Raw genomic sequence first — 22703 nt, 5'->3', positions numbered from 1 at the left:
GTGTCGTCTATTTTTTGTTGTTTAAACTGTAGATTGTTTAAAAATGCAGTGGTTGCCTCTAAATGGCTTTAACTCTTTATCTTAAACCTCTTTAAATGGCTGTAACTATAATAGAGAAAATAAACATTGTGTTCATTTACTCACATTTTCATTCATTCTTGTCCCTCGCTTAAAGCGTAAAATAAATATATAAAAAAGGCTTTCAGGATCAGCCCGTTTGCTTGTAAAACCTCTGCATTAAGAATTGACCATGAAGAATCAAGATCGGCACATTACTAAAACGAAATTAGGTGCTCCTAAAAATTTTTTGGTGCTCCTAACTTTTTGAAGTTGGGAGCATCAGTGCTACCAAGTAAAAAAGTTAATTTCGAGCCCTGCTTTTGTTAAACAGAAAGGTTCTTCAGAATGTTAAATATTCTTTATCGAACCATTTAGACAAAAAGGTTCTTCTATGACATTGTGAAACACCTTTATTTTTAAGAGTGTATATGAATTTCTTGATGTTTTGAAGAATATTGGTAACCAAATAGCTGACAGAAGCCACTTACTTCCATAGTATGGGGAAAAAATATGGAATACAATGGAAGTCAATAGCAGTTTAGTTACAAAAATTATTCAAAATATCTTCGTTTGTGTTCAGCTAAAGTAAATCAATTATGACAGATTTTATGACAAACAATCCCTTCAAGATATAAACACTCACTGATACTGAAGAAGGAAAAACAATGCATTGAGAGGCAGGGTGTAAACTTTTGAACAGAATGAAGATGTGTACATTTTTCTTATTTTGCCTAAATATCTTTTTTTTTTTTTTTCCATTTAAGACTGCCCTTCAGAAATTACAAAGGATACATGTGTCCTAGAAGACAAAATAGGTTACATTTACCCTGATCTTTAAATTCAAAAAGTTTTCACCCCCGGCTCTTAATGCATTGTTTTTCCTTCTGGAGCATCAGTAAGCATTCAAACTTTCTGTAATAGTTGCATATTAGTCCCTCAGTTGTCCTTAGTGTGAAAAGATGGATCTAAAAAAAAATAAATAAATAAATAAAAAAAATGCTGGAAAACCAAAGAATTTGTCTGACCTGAAGGATTTTTCTGAAGAACAGTGAGCAGTTTAACTATTCAGAACAAACAAGGGACTCGTAAACAAATACAGTTGCAAGCAGCAATTAAGGGGCCAACCATTAGGCAGATGCAATGAGTAATTTAAGCCATTTTAAGATAATTTTACTCAAAATGGGTGAAATAAAAACAAAACAAAAAAACACTAATTATATGATTTATTGGGTTATCACGTTTGACTAATAGGTGGCTCATTGATCAAATTGATGTGGTATGTTCAGTGTGAGGTGACAGACACAAAGTTGGTTGTCAATATGTCAAAGCTCTGCAGAGTCATTTTGGCATCATGGCTCAAATTTGATGAAATGCTATTCAAAAATGTCTACCAACACAAAATCCATAACTTTGTGTCAGCACAGTCTGAAGATGATCAGACTCAATTTTGGTGAAAATCTGACAAACAATTTCAAAAGTTCATCCAGACAGTAGAAGAAGTTAAAGGAAATGTCATTGAAATTAAAGCCAAAGTATGTCATTTTCGCTGCTAGAAGGTGCATATTTAATGAAAAAAAAAGGCATAGTTTGATGGCGCGATGATTGAGTGTGGAATCACAGGAGTTCATGGGTGAGCTAACGTATTAAAGTTTTAATAACAACACTGTAGTATGAAGCAGGGTGAGGATTTATTATGCAGTTAACCGCTTCCACTCTTTCTGGTCATGCGTATGTGGAGTATAGCAGTGCTGTTTTATCATACTAGATACATTTGAGTGTGTTGAAAGTTCTGTTATAATGCTACTGTGCATTCGTCACCTGTCTAATAACATGTATAACATATCAAAGCGTCTTTGGTGTGTTCATGACTTCTACAAAAAAAATAAAAATAAATAAATAAAAAAATCAAGGGTTTATGACATAATTGGCAGGCAAAGCAATAACAAGGAAAGGGCCACTAGTAGGGCTGCACGATAAATTGAAATTAAATCACAATTGCGATTAATCGGAAGCTGCGATTGTCATGCGCATCATTCAATGAAGCATGGTTCTGTGATCAACAGTAAATCTTCATCCGAAGGCCAGAGGGCGCTCTCTCGCGGAAACTCCAAATACTCTCGAAGAAAAAAAAAACTGAAAATGCCTATCGCTGCAGCTGAATAAACATAAGATTTAACTGCTTTCATTGATTCAGTGTGACTATATGGTTTATCTGAGTTCTTATTAATATAATTTTCATTATAATAAAGTATATTTATAATGCAATGCCTGTATGCTTAAAATACTATAAAATATGTTCTGTGCCTTATTCTGTGTAAGAAGCCACTTCATCTTACAGAAGGATTCATTTCAAACACTTAACTGATGTTATGAAGTACGTTTGGAGTAAAAACATGTTATTAAATGCGTCTTTTTCATGTGCTTTGAGAGCACCATTTTCTACACAGAGCTGTAGTTCACTGAGAAGCTATGTAAACAGCTGTCATTATTACTAATGATTTCTTTCGATTTCATAATTGTGTGATTAAATCAACTGCGATAATGAACGCGTTTAGGCATTGCTTTTCAGTGAACTACACTGCCCTCCAAAGGCAAAGCGCAGTAACTACACATTTGGTCAAAATTGAGTTAAGGCTTAAAATGGACTTTGTGACAACTGTTTTGTCTTGTGGCAAAGTCTCCTGGTTCAGTTTTGTCCCGTTTCAGAGAAACGTTCAGAGAAACAAGAGTGTCAACATGTTTGACTAGCTGTTGTAAAAACTTTAAAGGCATTTTTCTCAGTTTCAGTGTTCTTGTAGTTACTGCACTTTGCCTTTGGAGGGCAGTACAGCTCTGTGTACTGAATGCTGCTCCATCTGAAAACCCCTGCTGGAGATTTACGACTAATCACAGAACCGGCTTTACTGACAAAATGTGCACGAGTTGAAACTAATTGCACTAGTTGAAATTTCTCTGGATTTAAAGATTTTTTAGAAACATTTGGGATAATTTTAGTACACAAGCCTGAATAGCTGAGGTTGTGAGCAGGCGTCTGTTTCTTGTTTTGTAGTTGGACCACCATCCACTAGACAGACTACGTCTCCATTTGGAAGGTGTGAGTTTTATTAGCTGACAGGATTACAAAAGTGTGGGAGGCACCAGTGACCACCAGAGCAGAAAAATAGCTTTTTTTTTTTTTTTTTTTTTCATTCTCTCCAAGGGCATCATCCTTGAACCAAAACAACCACCAAACTAGAAAAATCAAGGTTTAGAAGCAAACAAAGTATTCAGAAATGCAGTGTGCTTATGAAAACTGACTCATCCCATAAAGCAGCACACATGATGTTCTCTGCACATGATGTGTTTGAACCGGTCTTGGATGTCTTTTAATTGAATTACCTTAACTGAATTGGGGAAAAAAATAGTTACAGTAGTTTTGTTGTTGTTTTGAGCATAAACCTCAGTAAAGTTAGTCTTTGCTAAATGGGTAAGAAAATGCACTTATTTTCAGAGAATATATATTGCATTAAGTCGTAATATCTAATGCAGTTTTGCTCCTTGTGTAAATGCAAATCTTATTCACAGTGTTTAAATTACCTAGTGTTACCTACCTAGCCTGCATAAACTCATAAAAATAGTAGGGAAGAAAAAAAAAAAAAAAAAAAAAAAGGGTAAGGACTTGCAGCTTCTACAGACACATATTAATGTTTTAAAACTGTTACGGTCTACACTACGCATTCAGCAGACAATGTGCAAATGCAGTGGTTTAAACATCATCTGCTAATTGGCAATTGACTGGCAGCGTTCAAAGATCGTTCATGCTGTTTTTATTTAATGCTCTCTTACTTTACCAAAATTCTGCCCTCATTTGACTCCACAATCCAGGGGGAGCTTTCAGAAGTACCGTTTTGCCATTTTTTTCTCCAGCTGAACTCACAAACTATGTCAGGTGCAGGGAGGAGCGTCTCGACAAGCAACCATTCTGGAGGCAAGCACTGCACCCTTGACTGCGTTAACCCCACAGGCCTGTCATGTCCTGTTGTCAAGCTGGCTGAGCAGGCAGAGCCTATGCTAACGCGGGGGCTGTTAACAAAGTACTGTGCTCCTGGCAAAATTTGAGCAAGGTCACCGGAACCAGCCTCTACATCTATCGAACATGACCTCATGCATCACAGCTTCGCAGACAGAAGATAAAATGCAGGGAACGTCGGCTCATGAAAGTGTGAATTAATAACTCTGCAAAGAATGTGGGTCACAGAATCTCCTCAACCTACTCGAGAAATCAGCAGAGAACAAAGCATAACGCTGCTTTAAAGGTTAAAATCTGGCTGGTTGAAAGAGGAAAATTTTATGGGTTATGTGAATAGTGTATAATAAACACAAAGGTTGGCTTCAGCATTTCATGGCAGGACTGCGGGCCCTCTTAAAACAAAGGCTTTTCATATCACACGCAATTCATTATTTCTGGCCATCGTATTGCTTTCTAAAAATATTTATTCCTTTGGGACGAACTGCTTTCCACGTGACTTGCAGCACCGTGATTTCGGCGGACAGAAAAGGGGAGCGTGTTGTGGGCCAACCTTACGACAGTGCCGAGGATTGGTTTCCACTGACAAAAACAGACCGGTTTCTCACACAGCTGAGAGGAAGGGCCGCTTTCCTGCCAGAACCCCTCACAGTACATTGGAAACTGAAGCAGCGGTGAATGGCGTCATGGTATTTTACAAAAATACAGAGTAAAAAAAGTGGGAGTGAGAAGTTTTGTGAGAGAAAACAAGTTCTGCTTGAATTCATTCTCAGAAAAAGAGGTGATTATGGATGGCTTAATTACAATACAAGAAAAGGCAGTACCAAAAAGCACTATAACATTACTATGTTAATTTGAATTTAAGCTTGGTTGCTTAAAAAAATATTGTACTGTATCTTTCCTATTATCAAGCACATTTTGCTTAAAATTAGCAGTGCAGCACAATGCTTTACAATCAAATACACAACCATACATAGTAGGGATGCACCGAATTTTCGGCCGAAAATGGCCCAAAAGTGCATTTTCGTTTTTTTCGGCCGAAAGACTTTTATCACCGAAACAACACGGCCGAAACAGTATGTTGACGCAAACAGAAACCGCAGCCTGCACGTGCTTGTCTGAAGCAACACGTCTGCGGTGTGGACGTATTTCAGTATATCTGAGAAAGACCCACGGATAGCGATTTGCAAAACTTGTAATGCCGAAATTTCAAGAGGGGGTGTGTCTGCAGTCGTGCGTGCAGCCAGTGATGAGAACAGAGACCGGCGCGTTGCACACAGACAGATGTAGCTTTCAGTGAGTGAAAAACAATGGCTTTACGTTGGTGTTATATCGCAATATTTTAAAGATATGTCTATATACTGCATTTTTATAAATATTTATGTTTTAAACCATGGAGGTGAGCCAATGGATATCACACAAGCAACGTGAAAACTGCGCAATATGTTAAAGCGAAAGTAAAAACTGACAGTTCTTTCAGCATCTGATGTGCTTTCTCTCAGATATAATGAGAGACGATTATACTTCATGTATGCTGATATTAATTTAGCCCCCTAATATTTTTCTTGTGCCCCGAACATGGTGGGGAAAAAAATAGAAAGAAACACATTTTGTGTAAGGTTTGTTTTTGAAAGCCAGTTCTTGAAATAAAGCTCTTAATTTTCATTGATGACTGCAGTGTTATTAGGTACGGTGACGCATTGCTGCCACACACTTATTTTTTTCCCACTCAGCTATGTCGTTATAACGAGATCTTTTCTCGTAAAAACGACATCTTTTCTCGTTAAAACGACATCTTTTCTCGTAAAAACGACATAATTATCTCGTTAAAACGACATCTTTTCTCGTAATAACGAGATCTTTTCTCGTAAAAACGACATAATTTTCTCGTTAAAACGACATCTTTTTCTCGTTATAACGACATATCATGTCATACGATCTGATGTTCCTGTTATAGACATTATGTGAGGGAGCTAAACGTTTGTCCGCGCTGCCTTCGCCACAGTTCTGACCTAAAGGAGGATGCACGCTGCTGGAGTTAGAATACACTAGCTATATAGCCTATAGAAATACACTGTTTTAATAATTTTAATGTAATTGTTTCAATTGTAGCAGCATGTTTATTAGGATTAATCTCCATACTAATCTGCCCTCAGACCCAGAGGATTTAAGATGATCAGATCAAAACTGTTATTTCTGACTCTGAGCTTGGAATATTATTTGGATGAAAGTTTGATTTTACAGAAAATGTAAATAGTATCAGAAATAAATAAAAGAAAAATGACACACGGTTTGATCGTGTTATGATTATGATGATTTCGTTCTGTTTAAAAAATGAAAATAAATAAAGCCAGATTTTTTTTTCATGAAAAGAGAGCTTATGCTTTAATATTTGTGCGTGAGCGGCCCGGAAAAGCCACTTTTCGACTCAGCTTGTCTTTACGGTCTGTCCCATCATGCAGAATAAATGTTCGTCTGATGTACCGCTCTGGGCTGCGTTCTCCGATAACGTTGTCTCTTAGCGTGCTACGAAGACTCAAAAGGTACACCTTAACTACAGGTATACCTTTCCTACGTGTGTTCTCCAAACTATACCTTAGGATATTGCTTAAGGTAAACCTTCTTAAGTGCGACCTTAGCAGGTGCTGTCCATGGTGGAGGTGCTGAATAGGTTGATATCGATGCCTCGGTGATCGATTGTGCGCTCTTTCCTTCACAGCGGTATAGGTAAAGTATTGAGAAAACAATGTTTTTTTTTTTCATAAAGAAGCGTTTTAGAAATAGTACAAACTGCATTTATCGGGGCTCATTGAAATATGTACATGCAGAAATACATGTGTATGTGTTTCAACTTATCCTCATCATTTTGCGTACGAATAACACGACTTTGCAATAGCGTATGCATTACACACTATTACTCTCCGCGCACGGCGCCGTCTTTGATTTAAAACAAGTACTCACTGTCTCGCTGCCATAGCTATAAAGTTTGTGTAAACTCATCTTTCTTTATATAGACTCATAGCCTTTTCTGTCAAATGGTTCGCCCGCTGATGTGCCTCGAGATAGTAATTTAAAAAAGCTAACAACCATGGAAACTTTATTAATGAAAACACTTCCATACACTGGCCAGAACTGGTCCCCCGACTGAGCCTGGTTTCTCCCAAGGTTTTTTCTCCATTTCTGTCACCTGTGGAGTTTTGGTTCCTTGCCGCTGTCGCCTCTGGCTTGCTTAGTTGGGGACACTTTCCAGCGATACCGTATACTATTTGAACTGAACTGGATGATGATATCACTGAATTCATTGATGAACTGCCTTTTACTGAAAATTGATTGTTTACAATAATGCGTTACTTACACACTATTGTACTGTTTAAATACTGTGCAGTTGCTTTGACACAATCTGTATTGTTAAAAGCGCTATATAAATAAAGGTGACTTGACTTGACACTGGGTGTAGTAGGCTATAACAACTTAAGTATTTTATGTGTAAAATTTTAAAGTAAAAAATGCAATTTTAATACTAAATCAGATTTTATATTAAATGTTCATATAAAATTTTCTATTTGTAATTAAACTGCGATGTAAAAAAGCTTTTTGCGTGGTGCCCACTAGCGGTATGAACCGCCAGCAGCGGTAAGGTATCAAGAGCGCTCCAGACCAACCTTACGAACGTATGACTTACAGAAGGTATACTTAACTAAGAAGGTTTCGGAAAACACATATTAACGATAAGGTACTTCTTAAGGTACAACTTAAGAACGACGTAGCGTTAAGGTGGTTTCGGAGAACCCAGCCCTGCAAATTAGTCACAATAACGTTTCTTTGCAAGTCTCATATAAAGCTCACTGCACTTTTCGGGTCGGCGGTACCAGCGCGATCCCTTACTTTGTGATTACAGAGGAATGAAATATAAATGTCTGCTTTATTTTATGTACTTACATAATAACAACAAAACGTTACAAATTGCCTTTGTAAAAATACAGGGTGCGCTCTCGCAATTTATGTCTCTCTATGCAGCTTGAAAGGTCTACTTCAATAAAAGAATCGAAAACAAAATTGTGTTTACTTAATTCGTATAAATCCAACAAGAGGTAGTGTACAGTCTTTCCCGTGTGAGTCCATTATCTGTTACCTACCATTGTGCTACAGCCAGCGCAGCATATTTCCACAGTAGGCTATAATCCAGATGAAAAACCGGATTCGTGGCTTGATTCAGCTAAAAATAAAATTTAATAATATATAATAAATAATGTATAATTTGTATATAATCATAAGTATCAAGGCCGCCCAGGCATGTTAAATTAATATTCAAGCAATAAGCTCATGTGTTTTACCCACGAACAAAAATATGAAGAATCAAGCTTTTCGTTTTTCCGTTTCTCAAACAAAATGAAATAATAATAATAATAGGCTACTCAAATTGTTATTATGCTTATTATTATTATTATTATTATTATTATTATTATTATGATTATTATTATTATTATGATTATGATTATTATTATTAGGCGTATTATTATTTTTATTATAAAATCTTTTTGATTGATTTAACAGCAAATCGAAATATGAGCAGAAATAAATAAATAGAATTCATAATAAGGAAAATATAATAATAGGCCTAATAATAATAATAATAATAATAATAATAATAGCTTATTATTATTATTATTATTATTATTTCGTTTTGTTTGAGAAACAGAAAAACAAAATTAAGCTAGATTTGTTTGTATTTTTGTATTTGTATTTATTCTGCATGATGCGATAGACATGAAGACAGGTTGAGTTAAAAAAGTGACTTTTCATTGCCGCCCACATATAATTATTAAAGCATAAGCTCTCTTTTTACCCACAGACAAAAATACTAAACTGATTTTTTTTTCATTGATTTTGTCCATTTTTGAAAAGGAACGAAATTATTATTATCATAATGCAGCCAAACCGTTTGTCATTTCTATTTTATTTCTTTATGATCGTATTTAAATTTTCTGTAAAATCAAACTTTCATCCAAATAATATTCCAAGCTCAGAGTCGATTATTCAGAAATAACAGTTTTGATCTGATCATCTTAAATCCTCTGGGTCTGAGGGCAGATTGGAGATTAATCCTAATAAACATGCAGCTACAATTGAAACCAATACATTAAAATTATTAAAACAGTTTATTTCTATATATAGCTAGTGTATTCTAACTCCAGCAGCGTGCATCCTCCTTTATGTCAGGACTGTGGAAAAGGCAGCGTGGACAAACGCTTTGCATAATACACAATAACATAATCATATCATCTATAACAGGAACGTCAGATCGTATGACATATTATGTCGTTATTACGAGAAAAAGATGTCGTTTTAATGAGAAAATTATGTCGTTTTAACGAGAAAAGATCTCGTTATTACGAGAAAAGATGTCGTTTTAATGAGAAAAGATGTCGTTTTTACGAGAAAATATGTCGTTTTAACGAGAAAAGATCTCGTTTTTACGAGAAAATATGTCGTTTTAACGAGAAAAGATCTCGTTATAACGACATAGCTGAGTGGGAAAAAAAATAAGTGTGTGGCAGCAATGCGTCACCGTAATTAGGGGTTAAGAAAGTCTTAATTATGATTTCAGGTGGTCTTAAATGTGGGGACTGAAAGGCAAGAATTGCTTCAAAACTTCAAAAGGCTATCCATTGAATAAATATGAGCGCTGCACGTTTCAAAGTCATTTGCTGCACTGCTTGGTGTACCATTCTGACAGCGCCTCCTGCTGGAAGGGAAACACGTAGAGTTGGAAATGTGAACTGATGGATCCACAAGATAGTGTGTTTTAAAACATTAAACAAAGGCTGTAAAATATATATGTATGTTATTTAAGTAATATAATACTTGATTGATAATAATTGTTTAAATTAATATAATTGATTTATTCTTTATAACCTTAATATTAATTTATGCAATTGCAATGCCTTGATCTTAGTAAGATTAGTACACAATCATAGTTATAAATTCAATGGTACTAATAATTGCCATAATTCTTTCGGTGTTTCAGTTTTCGGTTTTCGGCCTTGGTTTCCTCTTTTTCGGTTTTGGCCAAGAATTTTCATTTCGGTGCATCCCTAATACATAGTCTTTTTTTTTAATCACACAGTACATATTGCTATTAAGTCACAGAGACTAGTTTCTAATTTTATTCATTGTGTTTAGTGAACACTGTTTATTGCTGGCACATTAACTGAAAGCTTCTTGTGGCAGGTAAATGCATTTAATATTGCTCACATAAATAGTTTCAATGTACTAGTTCCTTTTCATTAGTAGCTTTTAAAGAACCAAAGCACCAAAGTACCAGCTTAGTGCCCTCATAAATTGTGGCACGAAAGAGAATAAATTGTTGAATAAAGTTATTTTTCTCTTCTTGGTGCACAAAGTATAATCATAGATTTATAACATTACGGTTAAACCACTGATGTCACATGGACTATTTCAGCGATGTCCTTACTACCTTTCTCAACCGTTTAAACATTTCAAGGGTCTGAAAGCTCTCGGATTTCATCAAAAAAAAAAAAAAAATCTTAATTTGTGTTTGAGGGTGAACAAAGATCTTACGGGTTTGGAACAACATGAGGGTGAGTAATTAATGACAATTTTCATGTTTAAGTAAACTATCCCTTTGAATTAGCTTGCTCAAACGTGTCCATGGATGAATGATTAAATATGTTAATTATGATCTGATATAGGGGTGGGCGATGTCGACCAATTTGGCATCGTACGATGTCTAACATGAAACATCGCGATGGACGATGGCATCGGCCGCAGGGGGCGGGGAGAGGGCGGGAGTGCAGGATGGTTGTTGTTAAATAATTAATTCATAACGAATTAATTGTAGCCTACCATTTCAACCAATGCTTAATTTGAGCCGGATTTTTAAAGATGCTGCATTAACAAGTGCATTAGATCGTGACAGTGCGTGCGTGCATACGAGACATAGCAAGCGTGGGTTTATGTAGATGTATTTGGTGGATGTGTGTTGGTCCTTAACATATTTTCGACCAGTCAGCTTTAAGTTCAAAATCGCTCTCATTGATTGCTTACTGCTTAACCCACTAGCTCTTTCCAAATGCATTTAATGAGCAGCGGAATGTTTAGAGAGAAAGTGTAATATCTGAAATAATACCAAATCAAGCAAAATTTTATTATGTATTAACATTATAAACACTATAAACATAGCTATAAGTTAGTTACCCTGACTCCAAAACGAATCATCTAAATGTAACCATATTCTGAACAGAACAGGAATGAAACAAAATATAGAAAGTTAAGAATCCAAAACAAAGCGACACTAAAAATAGCAGGCGTTGGGCTCACGTACCTCTGTAATTCGGCACAAATCCAAGTGTTTCCATATTCCCAATGCATTTGAATGATAAACTGTTATTTATAATGAATAGGCTTTGTATTGTACGTTTGTATTTTGATGGGAAAAAAATATATATTCTCTTGTTTTTTGTTCCAAGCTCGGTTCGGCGGGGGCGGGGCGGGGCAGGGCGGTGTATCGCGATGCTGGCTCAGCATCGTGATGTCTATCGGCCATCGGCGATGGGCGATGGCATCGTCTATCGACCCAACCCTAATCTGATATCATCGCAGTAGTTTCTACCACCACAAGGTTCTACTTGAATCAACACTGAACGTCTAGCCGTATAAAACTACAAGAGCATCTTCTTCGAATTGGTATACACTCAGCATAGATGCCATCAATTCTTTATGAGCTGGTGGACAACCACTCATTTCCTTCTATTCCTGAAATATTACAGTGTTTCTTGTGTAAGGAACAGCCAAAGGCACTAAGCTACCCTTCAGGGTCTCCCGGAAGCTCCATTGGTGCTTGGAGAGTCCAGGTTATCCAGAGTACTCCCAGGGGGAAGGGATTTCCCATACCAGCGGTTCACAAGTTCAGCACTGAATGAACTATTTATGAGCAGTGGAAAACATGCAGGAACAGCTCAAACAGAATAATGATTGACGGAATCACAGATAGACGGAAGGAGAAGAGGTCCTGGAAGTGGACCGGAGGACTGGATAATAAATCAAGGGTGCTTTGAACTGATACGTAATGGCAATACAAACTTGATAGAATTATCTGGATGGCAGAATAAGAGGCACTGCAGAAGACGCAACAGAGAGTGAGAAACAAATAGAGAGACAAAGGAGGAGGGCGCCGAATGACAGGGACCACACACAACTAATCAGATTTTATAGATTGGGTTGATCTCCCCTTTGTTTAGCAAATGCCAGAGGGTGTCAGGACTTTGTGATAGATTAGAGGTCAGCAAGACACCAAATGTCTTCACAGGGCTTGTGTTCCTTTGTTGTTCTGGGCATTTACCAGCTGCGGTCAATGACAAGTGAAATTAAAATCGATCGTCCAATTGTAAATCAGTATTGAAAATTGGTCAGATAGCAGCTTATTATCATTGCCATGTCAAGATGGTAAGTAGCACGGTATGTCAGGAGAAAGGAGAAAACACACTGATATGAAGGCCAAAACAGTACAGTGACCATGAAATACAATTATAACTGTGCTGATAGGAAAGCAACCTTTTCTGCCAGGCAGCTTTTGCGATATCTTTGAGCTCTTAAGGCGATAAGCACAGTTTAAGAAGTAAAATCGCAATGAGCATTAAGTTTTTAAATAATTTAAAATTCTTTAAAATATGCATTAAGGCAAGACAAATCCATCAGCTTTGGTCTAGAAGGCTGCAATTAAACACTTCCCAATTGAGGTCCTTTAAGATTACAGGGGCAGGAGTTCAAACTCGAGAATTGTGGCTTACAAACTACGCAGCCAGGAATGGAAACAGAGAGGCAGGGAAAGTAGCACACCCTATAATTTACAGCGGCATTTTTTAGCCTATTTGCAGCCCACCAAACTGACAGGTTCTATTCCACTGGCGGAATTATCAAGGGCAATTCAAGAGCATATGTTATGATCTGGCTTTTATAACACAGACGATATATTACAGGCCCAGGGAGTCTGTCAGAGAGAGATAGGTTAGTAGACAACATGAAAAAGCCTACCTGAAGCACTAAGGGCTCTGGATTGAAAGCCAAGGTCATCAGCAGTTGCATCCTTTCTGTGTCCTTAAGGTTCTTGAGGAGGAAGCTTCCAGAGTCCTTTGTCTCAGCATACCTCCTGACTATTCTGTCCAGCAGTCTCTGGGACGGACAATGAACAAGGTCTGACCAGCCTTCCACAACGTCTGGAGTTAGGAGTCTGACGTCCCCATTAAGTCGGGCAAACTCAGTCTTGTACATGGCCTGGATAAGATCGCAACGAGGTCGACCTGTTGCCCGCTTGCAAATCTTCTGGTCAATATCAGTAAGCTCTTGGTTGGAACCCAATCGCTTGAGTACAATCCTTCTCGTACCCTCGCGAGGCTCCCCGTACTGGGCGAAGAAAACGTTTTTCACATTGAAGACATCCAGGAAGCGAAGGCGACCCCATGTCTCGAAGGATATTTGTCCGTTCATGAACTTGCGACACCAACTGGTGCCAAAGCAGGCTGGGCACTTGTTAAGGTTGATGAACCTTCGGTCGGTGAGTTCATTCTTTTGGAAAGAGGCGAAGAGGTTGTGCGTGTTCATCAGCAAGATGACAAATAGCCCAATGACAAAAAGAAGCTTCAGACACCGGTACAAACGGCCAAGCTTGAGTGGGAGGAAGCGCAGCATGTTCGTGCAATAGCCAGGCAGGGCAGGGGTAAAGGGTAAAGGGGGAAAGGGCAACGAGTAGTGTCAGGGACAGGACTCAATGGATCTCCATCACTAGTGCCGACTCATCACCTGGAGCTCCCAAAGGGGAAGAAAAAAAAAAACTAGCAGAGTCCCCCCTTGCAAGTGCTCTTCGGGCTAAGACATTCTCATAGGCATTGCTCTGGAGTGCACAGTGGCGATGCACATAGAAGCTGGCCTGCAAAAAAGCACACAAAATGAACAAACATATTATATGAAGTTGCATTTTACCAGGGCTACAGCATGGAACAAAGAACATGGCAATTTTCTATTACGGACAACTTCACACTATTTGAACAGCTACTTTCCATTTCTCCCAACCTGAACTTTCTCAGTTCCCAGGGCTTAAACCTCTAAGCAAAACCAAGATTGTGTTTTGTTTTGAAATGTTTAACAAATTGGAAATGTTCAGGTCATTTGAGCGAACGCATTGCTTTCCGAACTGTAACGAGATGGATTTCTGCCAGACCAATAAACGGTGAGACACTCTGTACCAGACTGTGCTGGCTCATATTTCCCTCAGAATAGCTTCTAACATCTACGGTGTTTAAAAAAAACGTGAACCAACATTAAGAAATATAACAAAATATGTTACGAAAACAGTTTACCATACTGCTTGTCAACAATAAAAGCAAATAATCTGTGATTGTTTCCATCACCTGCAAATCAAGTGAGACTCTTTTTGCTTTCAAACTGAGGTGCTCCTCTGTGTATTACCTGAAGAGTTGTGCTGAGCGTAGTTTAACCTTTGATCAGAGTTGCCCTGGTAAGTTTTAATCTCTCTTTGAAGATTCCGCTTTGAAAAAGCCTGGTGTCACCAAGGTAATGTGGGGAGGTGAAACAGCGCTGTACAGAGCACCGTGTGAATATATCTGACGCAGAGGTGTCACCGATGAAGCATATCAACCGTCATGCAAATGAGGCATGTGAAGCGGGCATCCACAAGTGGTGCACTCCTAATACTCTCAGTCACTTCCAGACTATGGTAAAACAGCCTATTACCACCCAAGTACAGCTTCCATGCAGAAAATCAGACCGTTAGCACCAAATTCTTTATATGGCGGCTTACCATGCAAATGGGCCATTTTCAATTAAAGCTCATTACACCATGCCTATTAAAAGCAATGGCTTTCGAGGGCTGTGCTCATTAGTAGACGAGTCAGTGCGATTAGAGAGCATGTTGACGAATTTCTGTGCATTTTAATTGACCTACTGAGATCCGAGTTGCTGGGGGATGGAAGAGAAAATCCACACCAGAAATCATAACTTGGAAATCAGTCCTGCAACAGAGAGTGGAGTTTAATGGCAAATCTCACTAAATCATGTTCGGGTCACATAACCTCAAAATCTAAATAAAAAAGACAAAGAATTTATATTTGGCATATTTGTAGGACCATTAAAACTTGCTTTTTAACAACATTTTCTCTAGAAATTCTCACTTGCCCAGATGTTGAACATTTTTGCAATTCTCATTAGATTCTCATTAAAAGTTAATGTAACACTAATCAATGCAAAAGTTCTACTGCCAATGTGAAACATCTTAATGGTCCTAAAAATAGGCTTCATTCCATTTTTCCCTTGCATATGCATTACACTTAGAGATCTCATGAAATTATTTGACTGAGTGGGACATATTGAAGCCAGTAGCCTTTACTCCATCACAGCCATGAACGAGAGTACAATCTTGTGTTTTAACATGGTTTATGTGCCATGGTCAAGAACATCAGTTGGATATAACTGCAGTCTACGAGGAGGAAAAAAAAAACAACGATAAGAAAAGATTGATTTAGTACATAAATATAATAGCAATTAAGGTTTGGACACCTGAGAAATAACTCATTTGGAATGCAGCAAAAGGAAGAGGGCGAACACAGATCTCGATAAGAAGAACGTGCATACTGCCTATTACAGAGGACGAGATTTACTGAACGTTCATAAAACAACTGAACACGATATGATCTCTGCGTGCCATTTAACAGAATGACATCGCCGGTTTTTCACTCACTGAGCAGAGACAAAGATAAACTGTGCACATTTCTCTTCAGGAAAAATGAGGCAGTCAAGGAAAGCCTTGGTCTACGTGATGCACTGCCGTTGGTTTGAGTACAGATTGGCAGAGCGAAAGCAAACAAGCTTCACTGCACGCGCTGCCTGCTTCACACCGCACCAGATTAAGGAGTTCTCGCTCCAGCAGTCAGGTCCATGTCCACCCACAGTCACGGAAACTCAATCATAATATTTCAGGACGCAGGGGCCTCTTTTAAATGAATGACATGTTGAAAGGTTTGGTGGGGAAAACGAAAGCATTTCGCAAAGGTTCCTGCTGATTCTTTCACTTTGACATTTAAAGGGCTCATTTCAGACATCAGTAGGATAAGCCTGTGGGGGTATGATTCAGATCAAGACTCATGCAAACTGAAAATGACAGCAGAATTAGATTTTACTTTTCTCAAACATCCTTACAAGCCTTCCAAATGGTTTAAGTCACTCCGGTAAATGATCAGCTTCTCATATTTCACGCTGAAGGCCACTAAAAGCCTTTAACACACTACAATAATCCCGGACTGTGGGTACGTGTTCCCTTGGGGGTTCTTCTGCAGTTCCATAAGGAGATTTATCTTGCTTTGTTAAACCCATAAAACAGAAGTTTTTTTTTTTTTTTTTAACATTAAAGGGGCCCTTTTATGTTCTGTTACAAAGTCTTTATTTTGTTTTGGGGATGCACTAGAACATGCTCTCATGCTTGGTGGTTCGAAATAATGCATTATTTTTCACATAATTTACATTATTACCATAGCTTTCTCCCCAGGCTGGCACAAGCGGCTCGTTTAGTTCCAGGTTTGATGACGGCCCGCCTTCCGAAAAACGAAACGTGCTGTGATTGATTACCAGTCCCACTGCATTAAAGGTGCGTTCTATAGTTTGGGAGTGCCAGGATTATTTTTAATATAACTCTTGACTTTCATTCGTGTGAAAGTCATATGCACCTAGGATGCATGGAGGGTGAGTAAATAATACGCTACAGTAGTGTTGGTCCTATCGTCAGCCTGCGAGATCGCCGATATATGATATTATCATTATTGCGCTACTAACACTTTAATTAATGCTCGCTGAAGCATCCCAGAAGTGGCTGTCCATGCTACATCACTAAAGTTAGGCGAATCTCCCACCTCACCCCCACCCGCCAACGATTTGAATTTCCGTAGGCGGGATTTATTTGAATGATATTCTAATGTGCCACGTTGTGACATCATAGCATCCAGAAAACAAACGTCCAAAGGGGTCATTCGTTGTAGTTCTTAAACAGGGAACTAAATATCTCCCTTTGGAGTGGACTTTGAGATTTGTAACTTTGTAGATGTTTTTTATGGCCAAAAATACACACACCACACACACTGGCTAAAATTTAAAAAGTGAAAAGCATAATAGGACCCCTTTAAAATGATTAGTTTTTGTAGTTATAGCATATAGTTTATCGCGACATCAAAATTGCATGATGTTCCAAATGTATGTAATAGACACTTTTCACAATCGCATTGAGACTCAGTGAATAAAGTGATGTCCAGCTTCTCAGCCCTACATTTTTTTCTTCACTGAAATCCATCAAATAACCTAAGTAAATTGAGTTACACATGGTAAATCACATTTCCCCAGTTATAAATGGCAGCTTACATTGACTTTTAGGCAAGACAACAAAAACTATGGAACTTAGTGCATATACCCTACATAAAAACACTGAACAGAGGTAGATGACAATGCTAAATTATTTGGAATCACAATTAAATTGTTTCTAGTTTGGTGTTATTTAAAGGACATGTTCACATCCAAAACTTTACTCACCAAGATGTTCATGTCTTTCTTTCTTCAGTCGTAAGGAAATTATGTTTTTTGAGGAAAACATTTCAGGATTCAACTCCATATAATGGACTTCTATGGTGCCCGCGAGTTTGAACTTCCAAAATTCAGTTTAAAAGCAGCTTTAAATGGCTCTAAACCATTCCAGTTGAGAAAGAAGGGTCTTATCTAGCGAAACAATTTGCTATTTTCTAAAAAAAAAAAAAAAAAAAAGTGATCATTATATATACTTACATCAAATGCTCATCTTGTCTGTACTCTGTGTATTCCAGTTCAAGACAGTTAGGCTATGCCGACTTATCGTCCTATATCACTGTTTTACCTTTTATTGTAAAAGGCGTTTGATCTTTGCACGTTCCCTTTGTAATCACTTGGTCGGTACTTCTGCAGCGATGTAGGACGATTTTAAAGTTGAAGGAGAAAATGAAATGGGAGTTTTTCCAACACACCCCTTGTGTCTTGAACCGAAATAGACAGAGTACACGCAGAGCTAGACAAGACGAGCATTTAAGGTTAAAAAGTATATAAATTGTCATTCTCTTTGGAAAATAACCAATTGTTTTACTAGATAAGACCCTTCTTCCCCGGCTGGGATCATTTAGAGCCTTTTGAAGCTCCATTTAAATTGCATTTTGGAAGTTCAAACTCATGGCCACCATAGAAGTCCACTATTATTTCTTCACGACTGAAGAAAGAAAGACATGAACATCTTGGATGACATGGAACATGAGTAAATTATCTGTAAATTTTTGTTTTGTTCTGGAAGTGAACTTCTCCTTTAAGGCAGTTTTTTGCCTTACTAACAGGGGTATGAAGATATACAAGACAGGTTTGGGAAACATTGATGCAGAAAACCAGATCGGCCCATTCACAAACAGACAAATTTACACTAACTTCACTGATGAAATGTTTTCATTTCCAACAACCTCATCCAGCCCACAGTCCTCTGTTTTGAATTACCACTTCATTACTCATAAAGTATCTCCTCCCTCTGACCCACCGTTCAGGCAATGAAGAAAAGTAGGAAACCCAGGCCTGAGGGCCACCGAATGCCACTTCACACCAAAAAAACAGCTCAGAATGTGCCAAAACAAAGGTCGCACAGTATCTTAGAACAGTCAGCGCAAATGAACAAACTGGCTCTGAGGAGAAACACCAAGTACGGAGAAGGGATAATGAGCCAGCACTGAATTTTGCGCCCAACATTTTGAATGATTGCATTTGTTTGGTCCTTGAATTCAGTGTAAAAATATAATTGACTCTTTACGTCTTTAATGCACATCCCTGGTTATACTGTGAATTAATTATCACTGCATAATAACCTGAATAAAATGAATGCTTCGCTTCAGAATCAAAATGTCGTAGTTTGAAACTTTTCCAGCTGATGTTTAAAATCTATCATACTTTTTACATCCTTTCTCTGCAACCACCTGGACCTCATTAAAGTATGAAACACCCTCTTTTTCACAATCCAATTAATGATTAAAATCAAGTTCTGTCCTACTTGTTTTAATGAATATATCTCAGGTTCATTCTCAGGAAAGAAACATAAGATTGTGCAAAACTGATTGCAAATGCCGTTGCATGATGGACGAGTTTCCTAAATACTAGTGTCACAATATTTCCTTGTTTTGCAAGTCAAGACAAGCAGTGCATTAGTGTTAAAACAGATGTTTGAAGACATGTGCAACACATGATGTAATAGGTCACGGATTTAAACACAAATGCTAGAGTTGGTCCATGAACCATTTAACAGTTTATTTCAGATTATAAACAATTAAGAATTTTGAGTCACTGATTCACACTTAAAAATATTGACTGAAGTTGCTCAGCAATTTTTTAGCAAAAGATACATATACTTATATATATACACTTCTGTATTGTGACATACATCCAAGACTAACAGGTTAATGAAAAAGAATGGGTGGGACTTGTTTCTAACCTTCAGTTGTTGATTAGATTTTCGAGATGCTGGCGTAGCTCAAAAATGGTGGCTGATGTGAATGCGAGCTTGCAGTCGATTGTGGGAGGAGGCAGGTTTAAGCGGACTAAATTAAACATATGTATGGATGAATTATTCACATTAAGATCAATAACATGCATTCAGAACATTTTAATGTCATGCCAACTATAAGCATTTGGAATGTACTTGGTAACAACGGCCATTTAGCAGGTATGATATAAACAAATCTCACCTTTTTTAATCCAATTTAGAACAAACACATAAATAGAGACATATATTGAATTCTGCCAAAGGCTAAAGATAAAAATATAAAAAAATTTTAGCCAGGCCCTAATTCTTCACACCAAGTTTGAGACTGTACTGAGTGGATTTTGTTAACTTTATTCCCATTACATTAAGCATTTCACAATGGCCTTGTCATTAGCTTTGCACATGCTGAGCTGCAGGCGCCCGGGTGAAGAACTGCAGTTGCCAAGGTTATCGACTGCAGGAGTCAATAATGTTTGATCACAAAAACAGTCATCCACAACTGAGCCGCCTCAGTCCAGCAACCCGCGCAGACAATGATGAATGGAAACAAATTTTCTTTCACACACTAACAAATTAAAACACTCTAAATTACTGATTAACCGCATTCCCATTCAAAGTTGACACCTGAATCTTAAACTCAATGATGTGGTTACGACGCCTCTATAGCTTCTCTAAAAGCTTTCGACTGTGGTGTTTTGAAACGGCTCCCAGAGAAATAAGACAAATCCCAATGTACGAAAGTTATTTAGGCAAATGGGTGTATTGTATAGAGACAATCGAACAAATGCTTCAGTCAAATCCGGCACAATGTTCGCCTTGTGTTCACGATTACCATGCAACCAGACGCTCTTTCTGTCAGCCGCCAACATGATGTCTTAACTTCATTAGGAGGGTGTATGAAAACTCATTTACAAACTCATATCCTAGATTAACAGAAAAGTTGTCAGAAAAGGCTTGATGTCTTGTTTTTCATACAGTTTGTGGTTATGTAAGATGCATATCTTAAAAAATAAGGCTTAAGAAAATGTCAACACTTAATAGTGAGTTTGATGTTGTGAGCTGCGGTTAATCATACAAGCGTGGCTTTCTCACTTTCACTCTGCGTCCTGACAAATGAATGATCAAGTTACAGCACAACTTCGCAGACGGAGGTAGAAAAAAAAAAGGCAAATAGGCAAACACTAACATCTTAAAACACTAATATAGATAAAATACTAATATGAAGCAAATTAACAGCATTTTATGCAGTATTTTTTCGTTTGACAGCCTTGTTTGTGTCCCTTCGCAGGACCAATTAAAACTAACTAGAGAAGGTGAGAGAAGTGAAGACCAGTCAAAGCAACTAAGCCACCTCCTTTAACGTAACATAAAATCGTAATAGTCGTGTCTTTTTAATAGGATAAGCACAGTTACCCACACAACTGAAAAGTCTCAGCTTGATCAATAAGCGCATGAGTGTTAATGCTTACTAAATCACATTATAATCCAGAGATCTTTCAGACTGCTCTGAGGTCAGCAGCTGAATCCTATCATGTTATTTCAAGTGTCAGATCAGTGCCAAGAAATCTGAAACCTACTTCATGATCTCCTGAGCTGTGCTGTTGCAGACTACAAGATGACAGCAAGACATGATACATCAGATTGTCAGTGTTATAACTTGCCTTTTCAATTAGACTATGAGTTGTACACATACCTCTCACACATGCAATATGTAACATCTAATTCCATAAAATGTATTTTCAATCTTTGTGATGAGAAAAGACAAATAATTGACATTTTGTTATAAGGGCTCCCAAATCTTTTGACCAATTTCTTTGACTTTTCAGCCATTTGTGATTAATAGGTAAATGTGATTATCGGCTGTTAGAAGTGTTTTATTAAGACTGAACTAATCTGAACGACATATACTGACAATAGAGATAAAAGAAATAATTAGTTTTTTCCTCAGACATGTTGAGTTCTCCATAAACTGAAGACAGATAGTAAACACTGTCTGGAAACAGTTGATGTATTTACATTTACTGCTACTAAGAAACATCCCCCAAACGTGGACTGACTTGACGACAGACGTTTCAACAGGACAGTGAAGAAAGAAAAAACGCTGCCAACAAACCTGAGAGTTTCTTCAGTCAGTCCTGCAGGAGTGAGTCTCTGGATCGGTTACTCTAAATCATTGTTCAGGCTGGAGCGTTTGCGCTGTTGTTACTCTGTAGCGCGTAAGACGCTCCGAAAAAAGAAAGACGAGAAACATTGTATCCCAGACGCTCAGCGGCTCACATACTCACATCAGACAAACTCAGATGCTCTTTGCATTAGGAGACCAGCCAGTTAGCAACCTAGCCAGAGACATAAACACTGGTCAAGCCTCAAATTCTCAATCTCGTATATGAATCAGTCGTTTATATGTGCAAGACTTCTGGAACAGGACTCTCGTTCTTTTCCCGACCTATCGAGAGCAGGAGTTTGATCGAGCGCGGTCTCCACACACACTGCTGCTGATCTCCAGCACTAACAACGAACCACAGCGACCGACTTTTTCCAACACTGAGCAGTCTGTATTTACGACGTCCTTCATCGCTTTACGTTATTGGTTTGAGGGCGTTGTCATGGCGCCCGCTCCTGCCTCCCGCCTCCCGTTACGCGCAGCACTGTCCTCGTTTTCCATGATGGGTGAATATCGCTTTGCTCTAGGGACTTAATAACTTATTTAAAAAATGTATAATATAAAGCACAAAAACATATTAGGCAATAAATAATAAATACATATTTTAATTAATATGGATAATATTAATTTGTTTTTGTTTGTTTTTTTTTTAAGAAAGAAGGAGCACCTCTTGGGTGTATTGAGGGATAAGGATGACATTAATTAAATAAAAGAGACCTCATGTCATCTGGGTGATCACTGGCCTCCGTGTTTTTTCGAGATTGCAAAGAAACAAGAGCTTCTGCTGGCAAACCGCCTAACCAAGTGGCACTTCTGAGTCGTGCCCTGAAATCCATTTCCTCACAAATGATGTCTGT

At 37.9% G+C, this 22703-nt stretch overlaps 1 protein-coding gene across 1 annotated transcript in view; it reads right to left on the bottom strand.

The window, feature by feature from the left end:
• dipk2ab (divergent protein kinase domain 2Ab) overlaps positions 1–22215 on the bottom strand; it is a 65443-nt gene extending 43228 nt beyond the window's left edge. Inside the window, exons 1-2 of the mRNA XM_073830825.1 lie at positions 21796–22215; positions 13121–14012 (exon numbers count right to left, since the gene is read on the bottom strand). Coding sequence (XP_073686926.1) covers positions 13121–13774 — 654 coding nt within the window. The 5' untranslated portion in view covers positions 13775–14012; positions 21796–22215. The remainder of the gene's footprint in view (positions 1–13120; positions 14013–21795) is intronic.
• Between the last annotated feature and the right edge of the window lie 488 nt (positions 22216–22703).

The sequence above is a fragment of the Garra rufa genome, chromosome 24, assembly GCF_049309525.1.
Source record: "Garra rufa chromosome 24, GarRuf1.0, whole genome shotgun sequence".
NCBI classification, from domain to species: Eukaryota; Metazoa; Chordata; class Actinopteri; order Cypriniformes; family Cyprinidae; genus Garra; species Garra rufa.
The sequence above is the reverse complement of the archived record's forward strand: the minus strand, read 5'-3'. Positions and strand labels throughout refer to the sequence as shown.